At 49.2% G+C, this 15964-nt stretch overlaps 1 protein-coding gene across 1 annotated transcript in view; it reads right to left on the bottom strand.

Moving 5' to 3' along the window:
• The window catches only part of Pld2 (phospholipase D2), a 17863-nt gene extending 3884 nt beyond the window's left edge, over nucleotides 1–13979 (bottom strand). Inside the window, 16 exon segments of the mRNA XM_021212869.2 lie at nucleotides 17–156; nucleotides 729–855; nucleotides 1390–1560; nucleotides 1689–1799; nucleotides 3166–3244; nucleotides 3374–3457; nucleotides 10122–10271; nucleotides 11266–11418; nucleotides 11507–11599; nucleotides 11718–11776; nucleotides 12259–12324; nucleotides 12405–12510; nucleotides 12871–13013; nucleotides 13117–13247; nucleotides 13359–13468; nucleotides 13700–13979. Of these exon segments, the coding sequence (XP_021068528.1) occupies nucleotides 17–156; nucleotides 729–855; nucleotides 1390–1560; nucleotides 1689–1799; nucleotides 3166–3244; nucleotides 3374–3457; nucleotides 10122–10271; nucleotides 11266–11418; nucleotides 11507–11599; nucleotides 11718–11776; nucleotides 12259–12324; nucleotides 12405–12510; nucleotides 12871–13013; nucleotides 13117–13247; nucleotides 13359–13467 (1722 nt within the window). The 5' untranslated portion in view covers nucleotide 13468; nucleotides 13700–13979.
• Nucleotides 13980–15964: the final 1985 nt, after the last annotated feature.

Genomic DNA, 15964 nt, shown 5'->3' with positions numbered 1-15964 from the left:
CCTCCCTCCCTCCCTCCCTCCAGGCCCTTTGGAGCACCTTGGTGAAATTCCAGCGCTGGATGAAGTGCCGGGCAAGGTCCCTGGCAGCTACTCCGTGTACAACCACTCCAACATCCCTCCATGGCATCCTGGGTGTGGTCTCCCTGTTGATGAAATCTGGGAGTCCCAGGAGAGTCAAAGGAGACATTAGGGCTGGTGTTTTGAGGATGCTTGTTGCTAACCTAGTTTCATGTAAACCTGACTCAAGCTAGAGTCATCAGAGAAGGAAGGAACCTCAATTGAGAAGATTGGGCAAGCCTGACAGGCATTTATAGTTAGTGATTGATGTGGGAGGGCCCAGTGCATTGTGGGTGGTCCCCCTGGGCCGGTAGTCCTGAGTTCTGTAAGAAAGCAGACTGGAATGAGCCAGTAAGCAGCATCCCTGCGTGACCTCTGCATCAGCTCCTGCTTCCAGGTTCCTGCCCTGCTTGAGCTCCCGTCCTGATTTCCTCTAGTGATGAACAGTGATATGGACACATAAGCCACATAAACCCTTTCCTCCCCAGTTTGCTTTTGGTCATAGTGTTTCATCCCAGCAATACTAACACTAACTAACACAGGAGGAAAAAGGAAGACGATTCAGAAGAGGAGCCTTCCAGAGGGAAGGCAGTACTGTTCCTGGCCCATTTCATCCTGTCCTCTGTCCCAGTTGCCAGCTCCTGGAGCCTTTTGGGGGAAGGGAGCCTCACCTTCAAAAGGCCGGTCCAGCTGCACCCAGTCCTTGGTGATGAGATTGCTGTAGTCCTTTCCCAGCCAGAAGAATTGATTATGCGAGAGGTCTGGAATGACTGCAGGGTCTGAGCCTGGTGTGGGAGTCTGTATGAAGAGCACACCACAGCCAGGCAAGGTGAGGTCATGGGGCCAGGCTAAAGAGAAGACATGTGCAGTGCACCAAAAAGTCTGATCCCTCAGCCCCCCTCTTCAACTGCAGTTAGGGTCAGTAAAAATGAAGGGGGAGAGGGAGCTATAGAATTTTTTTTTTTTTTTTTTTGAGATAGGATCCCATGGTGTAGCCCAGGCTGGCCATAAACTTGAAATCCTTCCTGCCTGAACTTCCTCAGTGCTGGAATTACAGATGTGGACCATGGGACAAGCTGGTCCTAGTATTCTGAAAGGTAAATCTTGACCAACGTAGTGGCACATGCCTGTAATCTCAGCCACCTGGAAGCCGTGATAGGAAGGTGACATATTGGAGGACAGCTTGAACTAGACAGTTAGATTCTGTCTCAGAAACAACCACTACAGTAGCTTCTTGGAGCCTCTAAAAGGCTGGGTTGGCAGCTCTGGGAAAGGTGTACATTTGGAGTACCTGGGTTTGTGGGGCGCTGAGGACAGCCCTGGGGCAATTACCTGTGAATGTACAGGTTCAGAGGGGTCCCCCAGGTCAGTCAGTCGGTACTGCACATCATCCCAGCGGCCAAAGGCCAGGTCCAGCCCGCCCAAGAACGCCACCACTTGGTCTACCACCAGGAGCTTCTCGTGATGGGCCCACAGTGTCACAAGGTCTGGGTGTCGCATCACCTAGAGTAGGGTGAAGGAGCACGTGGGGAGGGTTGAAGTGGGAGGACGGAGGATGGGAAAGGAGAGGAAGGGTTGAAGAGGACGGGAAGTGGCTGTGCTGTAGGAAGGGACTCAGGCCTGAACATCACCTTTATGTTGGGGTGCAGCAGCATCAGTGTCCTCTTGCTGTAGCCACTGTTGATGCCCAAGGCCAGCTCCACTTCCTTAAACAGCAGTATGGAAACTCGGACACCTTCTTCCTGGTAGTGAGGGGGGAAATCAATTCCTAGTGGCTCTCCCTGAGTGGCTCCTATCCAACTCCCACGCTTAGGATTCCTGGATGTCCCTCCACCCTGCCTGGGTGCTCTCCTATGTGCATCCGGAATGCTGTTCACAACAAACATGAGCTCGCCCACTCAATTCTCCACCTCCCTTTCATAATCCCGCCAGGCGGCTCCCCAACCATTTGCTCATCATCTTAACGACTGTCTACCATCCTTCCCTGTCACCTCCACATTCCCGACCTCCTCCACCTCACAGCCTTCCATCCGTCTCCCTGCTCGCTGTTTCCACCCCTTTGTAACACAGTGTTTAGCCCACAGTGGTATAATACTCAGTAGTAGCCGAAGGCAGCCTTCACATCCTAATCTTCTGGTTTCTATCTCCCAAGTGCTGGGATTACAGGTGGCAGCCACCACACCCATTTTCTTTCTTATCGTCTATCCATTCACCCTCCAACATCCGTGGATCCTTCCTCTTGTCAAAATTCATAAATGCCAAGTGTGCGGACACACACCTTTAGTCTTAGCATCCAGGAGGCAGAGTCGGGTGGATCTCTATGGATTCGAGGCTAACCTGGTCTATATATTGAGGCTATTTAGTGAGACCTTGTCTTAAAACCAAAAACACTCATGAATGCTCGCTGCATGACAGGTGCTGTGCTGTTGTACTGGAACGTGTGGCATTGCTTAGCAAAGACACATAAACACTACACTCCCAGACAGTACAAAAAAGGGACGGGTCTGAGGAGTGGGAACCTAGTCTATACTAGTACCCTAAAGAGGGGATCAGGAGGTGATATTTGATAGACACTGAGCCAGAAGGGGTACATTTCCCGGTCTTGAAGCCTGATTCCCAATCTTCAAGCCACAGTCCTTCCAATAACACCCTCACACACACACATCTCTCTCTCTCTCTCTCTCTCTCTCTCTCTCTCTCTCTCTCTCTCTCTCTCNGCTGACGGTAAGTGGGAGAGGTGGGTGCTGTGTAATGATCCAAGGGGTGTCTGGAGTATAGAAGCTGCTGGTATTTTAGCCTTACCTTAGCTCAATAACTTATTAGTGCTTGGGAGTGATTCCTCTCCCCGCTTTATAAGATAACCAGACTGATTTTATTTCCACTTAATAAACCCTTTTATTATCTTTGTTAAAAAAATATTAGATATGATGTGTCCTGGTCATATTCACTCCTGTTCTTCCCCATTTCTTTCCAGGTCTACCACTTCCCTATACCAGCAAGCCTGTGATCCTCTCTCCTCTTTTTCCTCTCCCTCCCCCTCCCCCTCCCCCTCTCCCTCCCCCTCCCTCTACCTCTCCCTCTCTCTCTCCAGAGCCAACTACTTCTCACCGCCTTCCTCTTGAGCATAATGTCCAGTCTCCAGTCATCGGAATGGGCTGGACGCTTCAGGTAAATCTCAGGACTTAACCTAGAAACCATGGCAAAGGGCAATGGGTAAGGAGCAAGCTACGCTGAAGACAAACAGCCCCTCCTCCCTCATCCCCCTGGGCTGTGCTGCCGCCTGCCTCCCTTCTTGGGTGGACCTGACCTCACTCACCACCAGTCTGTGATGAAAATCTCCTCTCGAGCTCGCAAGATGGCATCGGCCACAGCAGCAAAGTAGCCTGCCCCATTCACAAACCTGGGGGGAGTCCAAGCCAAGGAGGTCAGGGGAGTCAGAAGCCAGAAAGTTCTGGAGAGTGAAGACCGGAGGATAGCCATGGGTCAGAGGTGACAGCAGGGTCAAAGGTCAGGAATGATCAGAGAGGTCAGATTGTTCAAATACGTCGGGTGGGATTATTCGGTATGGTGGTATGGTGTGCCAGGGTGAGCAAAATAAACATGACAAGACACACAATAAATTAAAGAAACTGACCAAAGATTGGGAGGACTAATACATCATGTATAAAAGAGCTCCAGAAAACAGGAAGGAAAAGCAAGCACAAAGAAAATGCAGAAGCCAGCTGAAAATGAGCAGCCTGAGAATTGACAGCTCATAGCAGATATTAAAATGGGCAGTCACAGGGTAAGAAGTTCAGTTCACTAATTAACAAGAAATTAGGGCAGGGTGTGGCCCATAGGCCTGTAGTTCCAGGCTGGGACCAGAGGGTTACTAAGAGTTTGAAACAAGCTTGGACTACATAGTAAGACTGTCTAAAAAATAGCAAAAAAAGGCTGAGCATAGTAGCACACACCTTTAATTCCAGCATTTGGAAGGCAGAGGCAGGCGGATCTGTGTGAGTTCAAGGCCTGTCAGGTCTATACAGTGATTTCTAGGCTGGCCAGGAGTACAGAGTGAGATCTTGTCTCACAAAAAGAAAAAATAGCTGGGCAGTGGTGGCGCACACCTTTAATCTTAGTACATGAGAGGCAGAGGCAGGCAGATTTCTGAGTTTGAGGCCAGTCTAGTCTACAGAGTGAGTTCCAGGACAGCCAGGGCTTCTCGGAAAACCCTGTCTCAAAAAACCAAAACTAACTAACTAACTAACTAAATAGGGGACTGGTGAGATGGCTCAGGGGATAAGAGCACTGACTGCTCTTCTGGAGGTCCTGAGTTCCCACAATGACCCATAATGAGATCTGATGCCCCTTCTGGTGTGTCTGAAGACTCTTCTACAGTGTACTTATTTATAATAATAAATAAATCTTTGGAAAAAATAAAAATAAAAAAGAAGAGGGGGGATGAAGGATATATATATATATATAATACACACATATATATGTGTGTATGTATATATACACACATACACACATATATGTAATATATATATATATATATATATATATGTATATATATATATATATATATATAGTCACATACACAATATAAAATACCAAGAAATTAAATAAGTTTTTTGTTCGTTTGGCTTTTGGTATGTTTCAGACAAAGTGTCTCTATGTAGTCCTGCTGTCCTGGCTGTCATGGAACACACTATGTAGACCAGGCTAGCTCCAATTTATAGAACTCAGATTGCCTCTGCCTTCCAAGTGCACGCGCAACCATGCCTGGCTTAAAATTAAACAACTTTCTGGGCAGTGGTGGCGCACGCCTTTAATCCCAGCACTCGGGAAGCAGGAAGACTGCTGTGAAGTTGAGGCTAGCCTGGACTACATAATGAGACATTGTCTCAACCAAACAACCAACCGGGAAACTCGGAAAGAAAAGGATCTGATAACATAGTGTCAGCACGTGAAAAAGTGGGCATTCTCACAGACCACAGGAACCGGCTACTGACTTTTTCCTGGTATTTTGAGACAGGGTCTCACGGTACAGTCCAGGCTGACCTTGAAGTTTTGACCCTTGGCCTCTGAGTGCTGGGATTATAGGCTTGAAACCATCACGCCCACTTGATTATACTGATTTCTTTAGAAGATAAGTTGACAGTACTATCCGAATGTTAAAACGTACATGCTGGTTTTGGTTTGTTTTCTGAACCGCTAGGGATCTAACTCAGGACAGTGGACGTGCTAGGCAAGTGTCCTGCTGCAGAGTCATATCCAGACCCACACGAACCTCCTTTGTTTTTTAATGCTTACTCTTTAATACCATTAAATACATATAGTGATTTTTTGACATTATCTCATTATGCAGTTTGCTAATCTGAAACCCTCTATGTACACCAGGCTGGACTCGAACTCACAGAGATACACCTGCCTCTGCCTCCCAGGTACTGGGATTAAAGGTGTAGGACATCACACCTGACCTGTACTTTAAAAACATTTTTCATTACACTGATTTATTTTTAGAGGGAGCTACGTGTTTCACAACACATCTGTGGAGGCCAGGGACAATTTCAGGAATGTCAGTAGTCTTAGACTGTATGGATCCCAGGAATCGAACTCAGATTGTCAAGCTTGGCAGCTTCTTTACCTGCTGAGCCATTTCACCAGCCAGTAATTGCATTTCTAGGAATACATATTCTAAATACTTAGGCAAATATTATGTTTATGGGGGACATTATCTTTAAAACAGGCGAAACACCATCCCCACCCCCAGCCCCAACCCCCGACAACACACATATACAGCTGAGGACTGCCCGGTCTGGCCTCAATGAGAGAAGACCTCACTCTCTAGAGACTAGAGGCTTCAGGGAGCAGGAAGGTCTAGTTGAGTGATGTTGGGGGGATGTGGGCATCCTCTTGGAGATGGGGGATGGGGATGGGGGGTGGGAAACAGTTAGAGGGTAGACCATAAGGGTGATGGCAACTGGACTGTGAAAAAAAAATTAGGGGCTGGTGAGATGGCTCAGCGGGTAAGAGCACCCGACTGCTCTTCCAAAGGTCCAGAGTTCAAATTCCAGCAACCACATGGTGGCTCACAACCATCCTTAACAAGATCTGACTCCCTCTTCTGGAGTGTCTGAAGACAGCTACAGTGTACTTACATATAATAAATAAATAAATAAATCTTTAAAAAAAAAATTAAAGGATAATAATAATAAAAATAAATAAAAATAAAAACAAGGTTTAAAAAAGAGAGTTGACAATTGTAGTGGCTATTCCTGGGTTGTCATATCCGTAAGTTCTGTGACTCTAGAGAACCCTGACTAATACAACAATCAATCACACTTATGTTAAAATGAAAAGTAACACGTGCACATGTGTATAAAAACACACTGATGGCGAGAGAGAACACAGACTGTTGCCAAGGTTACCTCTGCAAAGAGAAAGGCAACCGGTTGGAGAAGGCTACACAAGAATAGCATGAGGTAATTGCCCTGGCTGGCTAGTACTCTGTATAGTCCAAGCTGTCCTCAAGCTTGTATCAGTCCTCCTGTCTGTCTCCCCAGTGCTGGGTCACAGTGTCCACCATCACATGCAGCTTGCATCTGTTTTATTAACATGTTACTGTGCCGCTCAGCCTTTTGCCCTGAGTACTGGGGATCAAAGCAGGGTCTCCCCGGTGATAAGCAAATTCCCCACCACTGAACTCCACCTGCTCATTTGACTTCCCAGTCATGGAGGGGGTTAAAGAGCAGTCCTGGCTCCCACTGTTAGCATGCAAATCCCAGTTCCACTGTTCAGGGCTGGAGGACCCTGGGTAAGCCTCCCGGCATTGCTGTGCCTCCTGCCCGGATAGCAACCACACTCACCTAGCAGAGTTCAGAGTATCCAATACGTGAAACACGTTCATTCTCTGCACAGAGTAGGCTCTTTATAAATAGCGGCTATTGTTAATGTATTAAAAATAAATAAATTAGGGCTGGAGAGATGGCTCAGCAGTTTCAAGCACTGGTTACTCTTCCAGAGTTCCTGAGTTCAATTCCCAGCAACCACATGGTGGCTCACAACCATCTGTAATGGGATCTGATGCCCTCTTTTGTCTGATTCCCCTCTTCTGTCATGAAGACATACATGCAAATAGAGTACTCGTGTGCATAAAATAAATAAATCTTAAGTAAATCGCAGCCACATGTGACAGCATGCACTTGTGATCCCAGTTCTCAGGAGGCTGAAGCAGGATTTGCAAGTTCCAGGCCATCTGGGATCACATAGTCAGACCTGGTCTTAAATAAATAGGCTAGGTCTAGTGGTGCATACCTAAATCCCCACTCGGGAGGCAGAAGCAGGAGGATCACCGCCAGTTCAAGCCCAGCCTGATACACTACACTTTGACTTCCAGTCCTGCTCAGGCTACATCCCAGTGAGACCCCCGCCTATGCCACACACATAAAGAAAAACCAGCCGGATTTGGTGGCACAGCCCTGCACTCAAAGCACTGGGGAGGTGGAGAGAGTGGGGTCAGAAGGTCAAGGTCATCACTGACCACACAGTAATCCTGGACCACATGAGACCCTGTCTCAGAAAACCAAGGACGAAAGCATAGGCGGGCCTTCTGGTACAGGTATCACTTCTGTTACAAAGGGAACTAAGGCAGGAAGAGGCAAATGTCTGAGGCCAGCCACAACTCCATGAAACACTATCGTTAAAAGAAACAAAGTTTAATAAAAGCCAGGAGGATTGGAGAGATGACTCGGTCAGTAAAATGCTTCCTACTTCCAAGAACCTGAATTCAAGTCCCTAGTACCCACATAAAAAGCCAGTGTGGCCAGGCACATACCCGTAATGCTACCACTCTGGAGGCAGAAGCAGGAGGATCTCTGTGAGTTCCAGGCCAGCTGGTCTACAGTGAGTTCCAAGCCAGCCAGGGTGACAAAAGACAGTCTTGAAAAACAAACAAGAGAATAAACGAACAGAACAGGGCCAGCACTGAGGAGGAAGACAGAGTCAGATCCCCGGAGCCTGCTTGTCAGCCACTACAGTTAAATTAGTAAGTTCTACTTTACTTACAGCGAGACCCTAGCTCCAAAACACGAGGTGAACTGGAACCGCAGAGGTGTCTCAGGAGGTAAAGAGTATTTACTGCTCCTGCAGGGGACCCAGGTTCACGTCCTAGCACCTGCCCCACACGGCGGCTCACAACCATCTGTAACTCTAGTTCCAAGAGATCTGACAGCTCGCTTTCTGGCACCATTGGGCACCAAGCACACCCATGGCGTGCATACAGGCATACAGATAAAACATTCATACACATTAAAAAATTAAAAATAAACCCATAGATAAATAAGGAGAAACTACGGTGAAGAGTAAGGAGAGTCTCAGTTGTCCTCTGGCTTTTTCGTGCACACATACACGTGTGCACATACACACATGAGCACACATACACACACACAAATAAAACAATAAAAGGAAAAGGCAACGGTGCTGGGCCAGTGGCTTAAGGTGCTTGTTGTACAAACACGATGATCTGAGTTCAGATCCACAGCACGGAAAGCCCGGCAGAGCAGCGCATTCTATAAGTCCAGTGCTGTGGCAGTGGGTCAAGATGGGAAGATCCTAGAGGCTTGCTGCCTAGCTAGCCGAGCCAAGTCGGTGAGTGTCAGGGTCAATGAGAGACACTTTCAAAAATTAAAACGGAGGTGCTGGAGAGATGGCACAGTGGTCAAGAGCACTTGTTCTTGCAGAAGACCCAAGTTCGATTCCCAGCGCCCATATGGTGGCTCACAGACATATGTAACTCCAGTTCCAGGGATCCAGTGCCTTTTCTCTGGCCTCCAGGGTACTGCATGCATGTGGTACAGAACTATACACACATACAAAACACCCACATACCATATTGAAAGAAAGAAAGAAAGAAAGAAAGAAAGAAAGAAAGAAAGAAAGAAAGAAAGAAAGAAAGAAAGAGCCAAACGTCAATTTCTGGTACATGTGCATGAGCATGAATGTGCAGTCTGCCTCTCTGTCTGTCTCTCTGTCTCTGTCTGTCTGTCTGTCTGTCTGTCTGTCTCTCTCTCTCTCTCTCTCACACACACACACACACACACAGCTTTAGGTGGAATTCTAGCAAATGAGACACCCTAGTTTTGTTTTTTGTTTGTTTTTTGTTTTGTTTTTTGGTTTTTCGAGACAGTGTTTCTCCGTGTAGCCCTGGCTGTCCTGGAACTCACTTTGTAGACCAGGCTGGACTCGAACTCAGAAATCCGCCTGCCTCTGCCTCCCGAGTGCTGGGATTAAAGAGGTGTGCTACCACGCCCGGGGGAGGCACCCTAGTTTTAACCCTCGATACTGGAATAAAAAAGCATAACTCTCTCATAGAAAATTTCCACTCATGCCCACTTTTGCCTCTGAAAAGATTCAGCCTCCCAGATTAGCACACTGGACTCAGCAAGACACGCCCCTCCTCCGACTGCTCCTTCCCACTCCAACAGTAACCAGTCCCCTTCTTCACCAACACCACACACTTCTGTGCCCTCTGCCTGGACCACTCTCCTCCATTTTCTTTCTTATCTTTCTAAAGGAACCTCAGGGCTGTGCCTTAGTCTGTCCTGACATGCTCCCTGGGATAGGTGGCCCCTCTGTGCACCCCTCCCTATAGCCACCACCAGGGTGTTGAGTTCACACTGTTCTATAATTAGATCACCTCCCTCTCTAAACCAGAGAAGCCTGTGTCTTAATGTCCTACTGGACGGAGCACATAGCAGGTGCTTAAGATTCAAATGCATACTACATATTTAAATGATAGACCAAATCAAAAAGACTCGGGGAACTCCTCAACAGAGGCTCCCTGTGGGTGAAATGCTCATAAGAATCAGGGATGTAAGAGGACACAGAAGATGGCCAAGTTAGGAGGTCAGGAAAAAGCAACAAATCAAAGTGGTTAGCGAGGTTATAGGGTCAGAGAGATGAGAGATAAAGAAATAGGGTCATGAGGTCTGAGGAGATAAACGGGAGGATGAGGAACTCAGAGAAAAGCCAAGTGGGCAAGAAAGTCACGTAGAAGTTCAGAAGGGACAACAAGGTCTCACCACCGGGCCAGGGTGCCGGGCCGGGGTGGGGCATAGCTGTCATGCTGATGTAGCTGTAGAAAATCTCTGCCTGGACCCTGTGCCAGCTCCGTGATCTCCTGGCCCCACCACCGTGCCTGCCGGTAGCTGCTGCATTTGAGAATCAGGGACCTGGACAGAAATCAAAAGTTGTACCACTAATCCCCCTCCTTCATGCCTACACTCTCGCCTAGAGACTGCCCCTTTGGCTGCTGCCTTTGCTTACTTCCTCCACTAACTTCTAAGCTAGAATCCGCAGACATAGTGAATGCATCTGCCTTATTCCTAGTTGCGTTGTTGAATGAACAAATAGAGCTTCATTTCCTTCCCTTCTCTCTCTCCCTCCCTTCCTCCTTCCATCTCTCCCTTCTTCCCTCCCCAACCCCATCTCCAACAAGGTTTCTCTGTATAACCCTGGCTATCCTGGAACTCGATCTATAGACAAAGCTGGCCTTGAACTCACAGTGATCTGCCTTCCTCTGCCTCCTGAGCACTGGGATTAAAGGTGTGCACCACTACCTGCCTCTTCATCTTAAGAGTTTCGCTGTAGAGTTGTCGAGCTCTACAGAGCCATTCCTCCTAGCCCCGCCTCCTGAAGGGCTGGGATTACAGGGTGTGCTCGGCCCGGCGCTGCTTCTTCCCTTTCCTTTAAGTCTGTGTGTGTGTGTGTGTGTGTGTGTGTGTGTGTGTGTGTGTGTGAATGTGTGACTGTGTGTGCGTGCATGTGCACGTGCCCAGGTGTAAGTAAAGATGTCCACAGAATCCAGAAGAGGCATCAGCCTCCCTGGAGCTGGAGTTACAGGTGGGTATAAGCCACCCCATGTGCCGGCAGGGAACGGAACTCAGTCAGGGCTTCTGTAAGAGCGCCACTCACTCTTTTCTCTCCAGCATCCGCCCCCTTTTTTCTAAACTGGAAGACTACCCTGTCCCCATTTATTTCAAGCGCCTGTGCTATAAGTTTTTACTCTAGGAGTATCCTAAATATATGAGTAGATTAATTCCCTTACTCAAAGCTCTGGTCGGGCCAGGGCCCAGAGGATTGAAGAGCTTCCCTCTCCCTCCATGGTCTCTCCTGCTCAACTCCCCTCAGGGCCACAGGCTACTTTGGTAGCCAGTGAAGCCTTACCTGTGGGAGGTGTCGATCCTCACCCCATACCGGGTCTCTGTGCTCCTTTTCCCCACCTGGACCTCAAAGCCAGGGTCAAAAAGCTGAACAAATGAGATGATGCCGGTCTCCGGGCGCATGTACAGCAGGAAGGAGTCCTTCACCACCAGCCACCTGGAACGGAAGGGCCGTGTGGTATCATCAGGTCCTCCAGCTCTCCCTCTTCCTGACCACTGATGCTTTAGCTCCAGCCCTCACTCACCTCTTGGACCATCGATAACAAACTTGGTCTCGGCCACAGCAGGTGAAGCCAGGAACTCGATGTCCGCCTGAGCGCTTCCGGATCACCCCTTCCCTACAGGGACAAGCAGGATACCTGGGGACCCTAGGCACACTGTACCTAGTTTTATTTTCAAGCAGGAAGATGGGGACTGATGCCTGCTGAAGGCTGGGTGAGGGGTTCCCACACTCACAGTCCTTTGGAGCCAAGGTCTGGGATAAAGGAAAGTTGACTGACTTCCAGAAATTCTGTCTGCAGAGGAAGAAGTAAGTTCAGGGGGAGACTTGGTTTTCAGCCTCCCCTGCCCTACTAACTCTGTCCCTTTGTCCCCTGGGGATCTGATGATCCTCATCTACTTCAAAGAACACTAGCTAGCATCCTAGGGCACACACTTAATCCCAGCATTTGGGAGCAGAGGCAGGTGGATCTCTGTCAGTTCAAGGCTAACCTGGTCTACAGAGGAAGTTCAAGGCCAGCCGGGAATTTTACAGTAAGACCCTGTTTTGTTTTGTTGTTAAGAATAAAAACAGGCTAGACCATGGTGGTGCATGCCTTTAATCCTAGCACTTGGGAGGCAGAGGCAGGCGGATTTCTGAGTTCGAGGCCAGCCTGGTCTACAGAGTGAGTTCCAGGACAGCCAGGAATACACAGAGAAACCATGTCTCAAAAGAAGAAGAAGGGGAAGGGGAAGGGGAGGGAGAGAGAAGGATCCACCCAGGCACCTAGGACCTTACCATGGCGTGGTAATTGCGATAGAAAGACATGGTCAGGAGGCGGTTGAGGTAATTTTCCAGGTATTTCTGAAGGGAGATGGAAAAGAAACAGATGTAGCCAGAACCTTTTGCATCCTGCACACCTGGCTACAGGACCTGCTACATACCTGCTTGCTGGCTGTGTGTCTGGAGGAGCCCTCAGAACCTCCTCGGGGTAGGGAGGGAATATCCTCGTTGGCTGCCTCTCGGGCTGGAGAATGGGCCACAGCAAAGCTACAGAGGAGATGAGAGAAGGCTTGGGAAGGAGCTGGAGACAGGGCCTTGGAGGAACAAAGGCTGGCAGAAGAAAGGAAGGGTCTCTATCCTGGGAATGGAGACAACTGGGAAGAGGGGGTTGCTAAGGACATTCCGGGCTTCCAGCCTGGCTGAAATATTGGCACAGTACTATGGAGGAGATCCAAGCAGGGAAAGTTTCCTTGGAACCAGGGACAAGGGAGGGAGTGGGAGTGCAGCACAGAGCTGGGGAAGGAAAATGCCCAGGGGATAAGAAACAAGAGACGGGCAGACAGGAGTGAGGCTGCCATGGGATGAGAAGTATCTGCCTTTCACGGGAAGCAATCGAGTTCCACTCACCGAGCCAGAGGGAGCAGACTCATCAAGACTTTGTGTCTCTGGAGGTCCCGATGCAGCTCCTGAAAGTGTCGGAACTTCTTCTTTGTTGTCCAGGTAAAGTCACCATGCGTCAAGCGAACAGAATATAGAGTACAGGTTCCCACCTAGGGGTATGAAAATCCGAAGTACGTCTTCTGGTCCAACCCAGCCCTCTGCTTGGGCCAGGACTCCCTCTCTCGCCTTCCCTGGTATCAGGTGGTGACTGACCTTGGATCCGCTGGTGTATCTTTCGGTGCTCACCACCTGGGCTATAACAGGGACCCCAGGGGCAAACACCAAGGGGTGCGCTTTCAGAGGTTGAAGGTCATAGATGGCCAGATAGGGATGCATTCGATCAGCTGGGAAGGTTAAAAAAACAAAACAAAACAAAACAAAACCCAAGGGTGTAAGGATCTCAGGAGGCCTCAGATCCCTGTCCTCCCCTCTCTGGGAGCCATCTCCCTGTATACCTGGGTCCTCTCCTTCCCTCAGAGTGTCAACCTCATCTGGCTCCATGTGCAACTGGCTGGAGTTCAGATAGTCCCCATAGGGAAAGAGGCTCTTCTGGGTTACAGTCATCCTAGGAATATGAGGAAGTCTCAGGAAGGGACTCGCCCTGTAGAAATACCCCTTCCCCGTCCAACGCCCCCGGTCGATCCTCTCCCGTCTTACTCAGTGACTCTCAACTTCTACGGTTGTAGACCGACGCCCCTCTAACACCCACCCCTGCAACCTCCATTCCCTCCCTCTGCCTTCAACCAGAGCCTCTCAGCCCCGCCTCTCATTCCATATCCAGGGTCCAAAAAAGCACCTAGCCAAGGTGGGATGGCCTCGAACTGGGGCGAGGTTAAGTCCAAGGGAGGAGCCCTGGTGACAGCGGGGCTCGAAGTCAGGCCAGACTGGCTGGAAGCAAGGGTCCGGGCGGGAATGAGGAAGTTGCGCGCTCCCCGCCCAGGAGAGAAATCCCGAAATCTGAACGAGCGGCTGAGTCAGAAGGCCCGAGCAGCTCCAGCCCGACAGCGTCCCCGCCCGGTTCCCGGGGCTCCGGACCTCAGCCGCGCCACATCCCGGGCCCCCGCACCCTGGATGCGGACCCCAGCGCCCGCGCGGGTTCGCAAGCAGGCAGAACTCAGCCAGGAGCCTACACCCCAGAGGACCGGGGTGGGGCCGGGGTTCAGAGCCTGCCCTCGGGGGCGGGAAGGCCCCCCAGGGCTCACCTCCACGACTGTCGCGTCGACTGGGTCCCGCCCCCTCCGTCTTCTGCCCGCCCTGCGCTAGAGACGCCCGGGCCGGGCCGCCCACTCCCGGGGCCGCCCACTCCCCAGGGCTGTCCTCTTCCTCCGGCTGCCCTCGGGGCACCTGGCTGGCTAAGTCCAGCACCCCCCAGTGTGCGATCCACGCAGCGCACATTCCTCCACTGCGCGCGCGCGGCCATTGGGTAGTCTGGTCCCCAGCACTGCCTGGAATCCGGGCGGAACGGGCCTGGGTTGCGAGGACCTGCTGATGTCCCCTTGGCAGGCCCGGTACAGACAGCCTTTGTTGATGGGAGGTAATAAGAGCATAAAAAGCCGCGTGACTGCCAAGTTCGTTGCTGTATGAGAAATCGCATTCTCATTCTTGAAACGTTTATTTCGCAGGAGTGACTAGCCAGACAACTGAGCTACAATAACAGACCAGTCTCGGAACCTGGAACCTAATCGCCTGTAAGTTTCAGTCTGGGAAAACCTTTTTTTTTTTTTTTCCCCAGATCTTAAAGGCTGCCCTTTCTTTTTTTTCTTCCAAATTTCCGCTGAATCATCATTTGAATTGTTTTAGGTTTTGTTCACTGGAAATGAACCTCCAATAAACATTTATGTGCCAGTCGTTTTTGTGGACTTATTATTTTAATTCCTCTTCTGTAAACAACTAGAGTGGAACTACTGGGTCATATAAGTGTATGTTTAACTTACCGTTTGCTGTCGAGATCTGGGTTTGGCAGTTTGTAGCTCAGCAGCACAGAGAATTGGCGAGTTCTGTGAATTCTGTGAATACTGTGAAGCTTGGGCATTGAGACTGGCTGAGGCTACACAGCAAAACACTGCCAAAAAAAACAAACTCCGGGGCCTGGAGAGATGGCTCTGTGCATGAGAGCACTTGCTGAGGACCTGAATCTGATTCCTAGCGCCCACATGGCTGCTCACCAAGCAGTCCCAAGGGATCTGATGTCCTCTTCTTGCCTCTGTGGCCACTGCACACACGAAACATTTGTACACACAAAGTCAAAATAGAGAAAAATAAATAAATATAAAAAACTTCCCAAAGTGGCTCTTCTATTTTATACTTCTAAAAACCAGTGTATGGTACTTCTGTTGTAGCTGCTCCATAGCGCGGTGTATATTCAATTCCATAGATCCTTCCTGTTATCCATTCGAGTGGTCTGAAAGGTTTAGCACTGCAGTCTTTATTGTACATCTCTGAATAGTAACGACATTAACTGTATTTCATATTGTCTTAGTTAGGGTTTTACTGCTGTGAACAGACACCACGAAAGGCAACTCTCATAAGGACAACATTTAATTGGGGCTGGCTTACAGGTTCAGAGGTTCAGTCCAGTCCAAGGCAGGAACATGGCAGCATCCAGGCAGGCATGGTGCAGGAAGAGCTGAGAGTTCTACATCTTCATCTGAAAGCTGCTAGCAGAATACTGGCTTCCAGGCAGCTAGGATGAGGGTCTTATAGCCCACACCCACAGTGACACACCTACTCCAACAGGGCCACACCTTCTAATAGTGACACTCCCTGGGTCGAGGATATACAAACCATTACACATATGCTTAAATATCTTGATAAAGTATCTGTTCCTCTTTTCCTAATTAAAAACCTTAATGCATATGTGCATATCTATATATTAGATAGGATACCTCTATGTCAGTGGTTTTCAGCCTGGGAGTCGAATGACCCTTTTACAGGGGTCACATAGCAGATATCCTGCATATCAGATATTTACAATTCATAACAGTAATAAAATTACAGTTATAAAATATCAATGGAGGTAATTTTATGGTTGGGGATCAGCACAACATGAGGAATTGAATTA

The sequence above is a fragment of the Mus pahari genome, chromosome 14 (genome assembly GCF_900095145.1).
Source record: "Mus pahari chromosome 14, PAHARI_EIJ_v1.1, whole genome shotgun sequence".
Classification (NCBI taxonomy): domain Eukaryota; kingdom Metazoa; phylum Chordata; class Mammalia; order Rodentia; family Muridae; genus Mus; species Mus pahari.
Note: the sequence above shows the minus strand (reverse complement) of the source record. Positions and strands in the feature narration are given on the sequence as shown.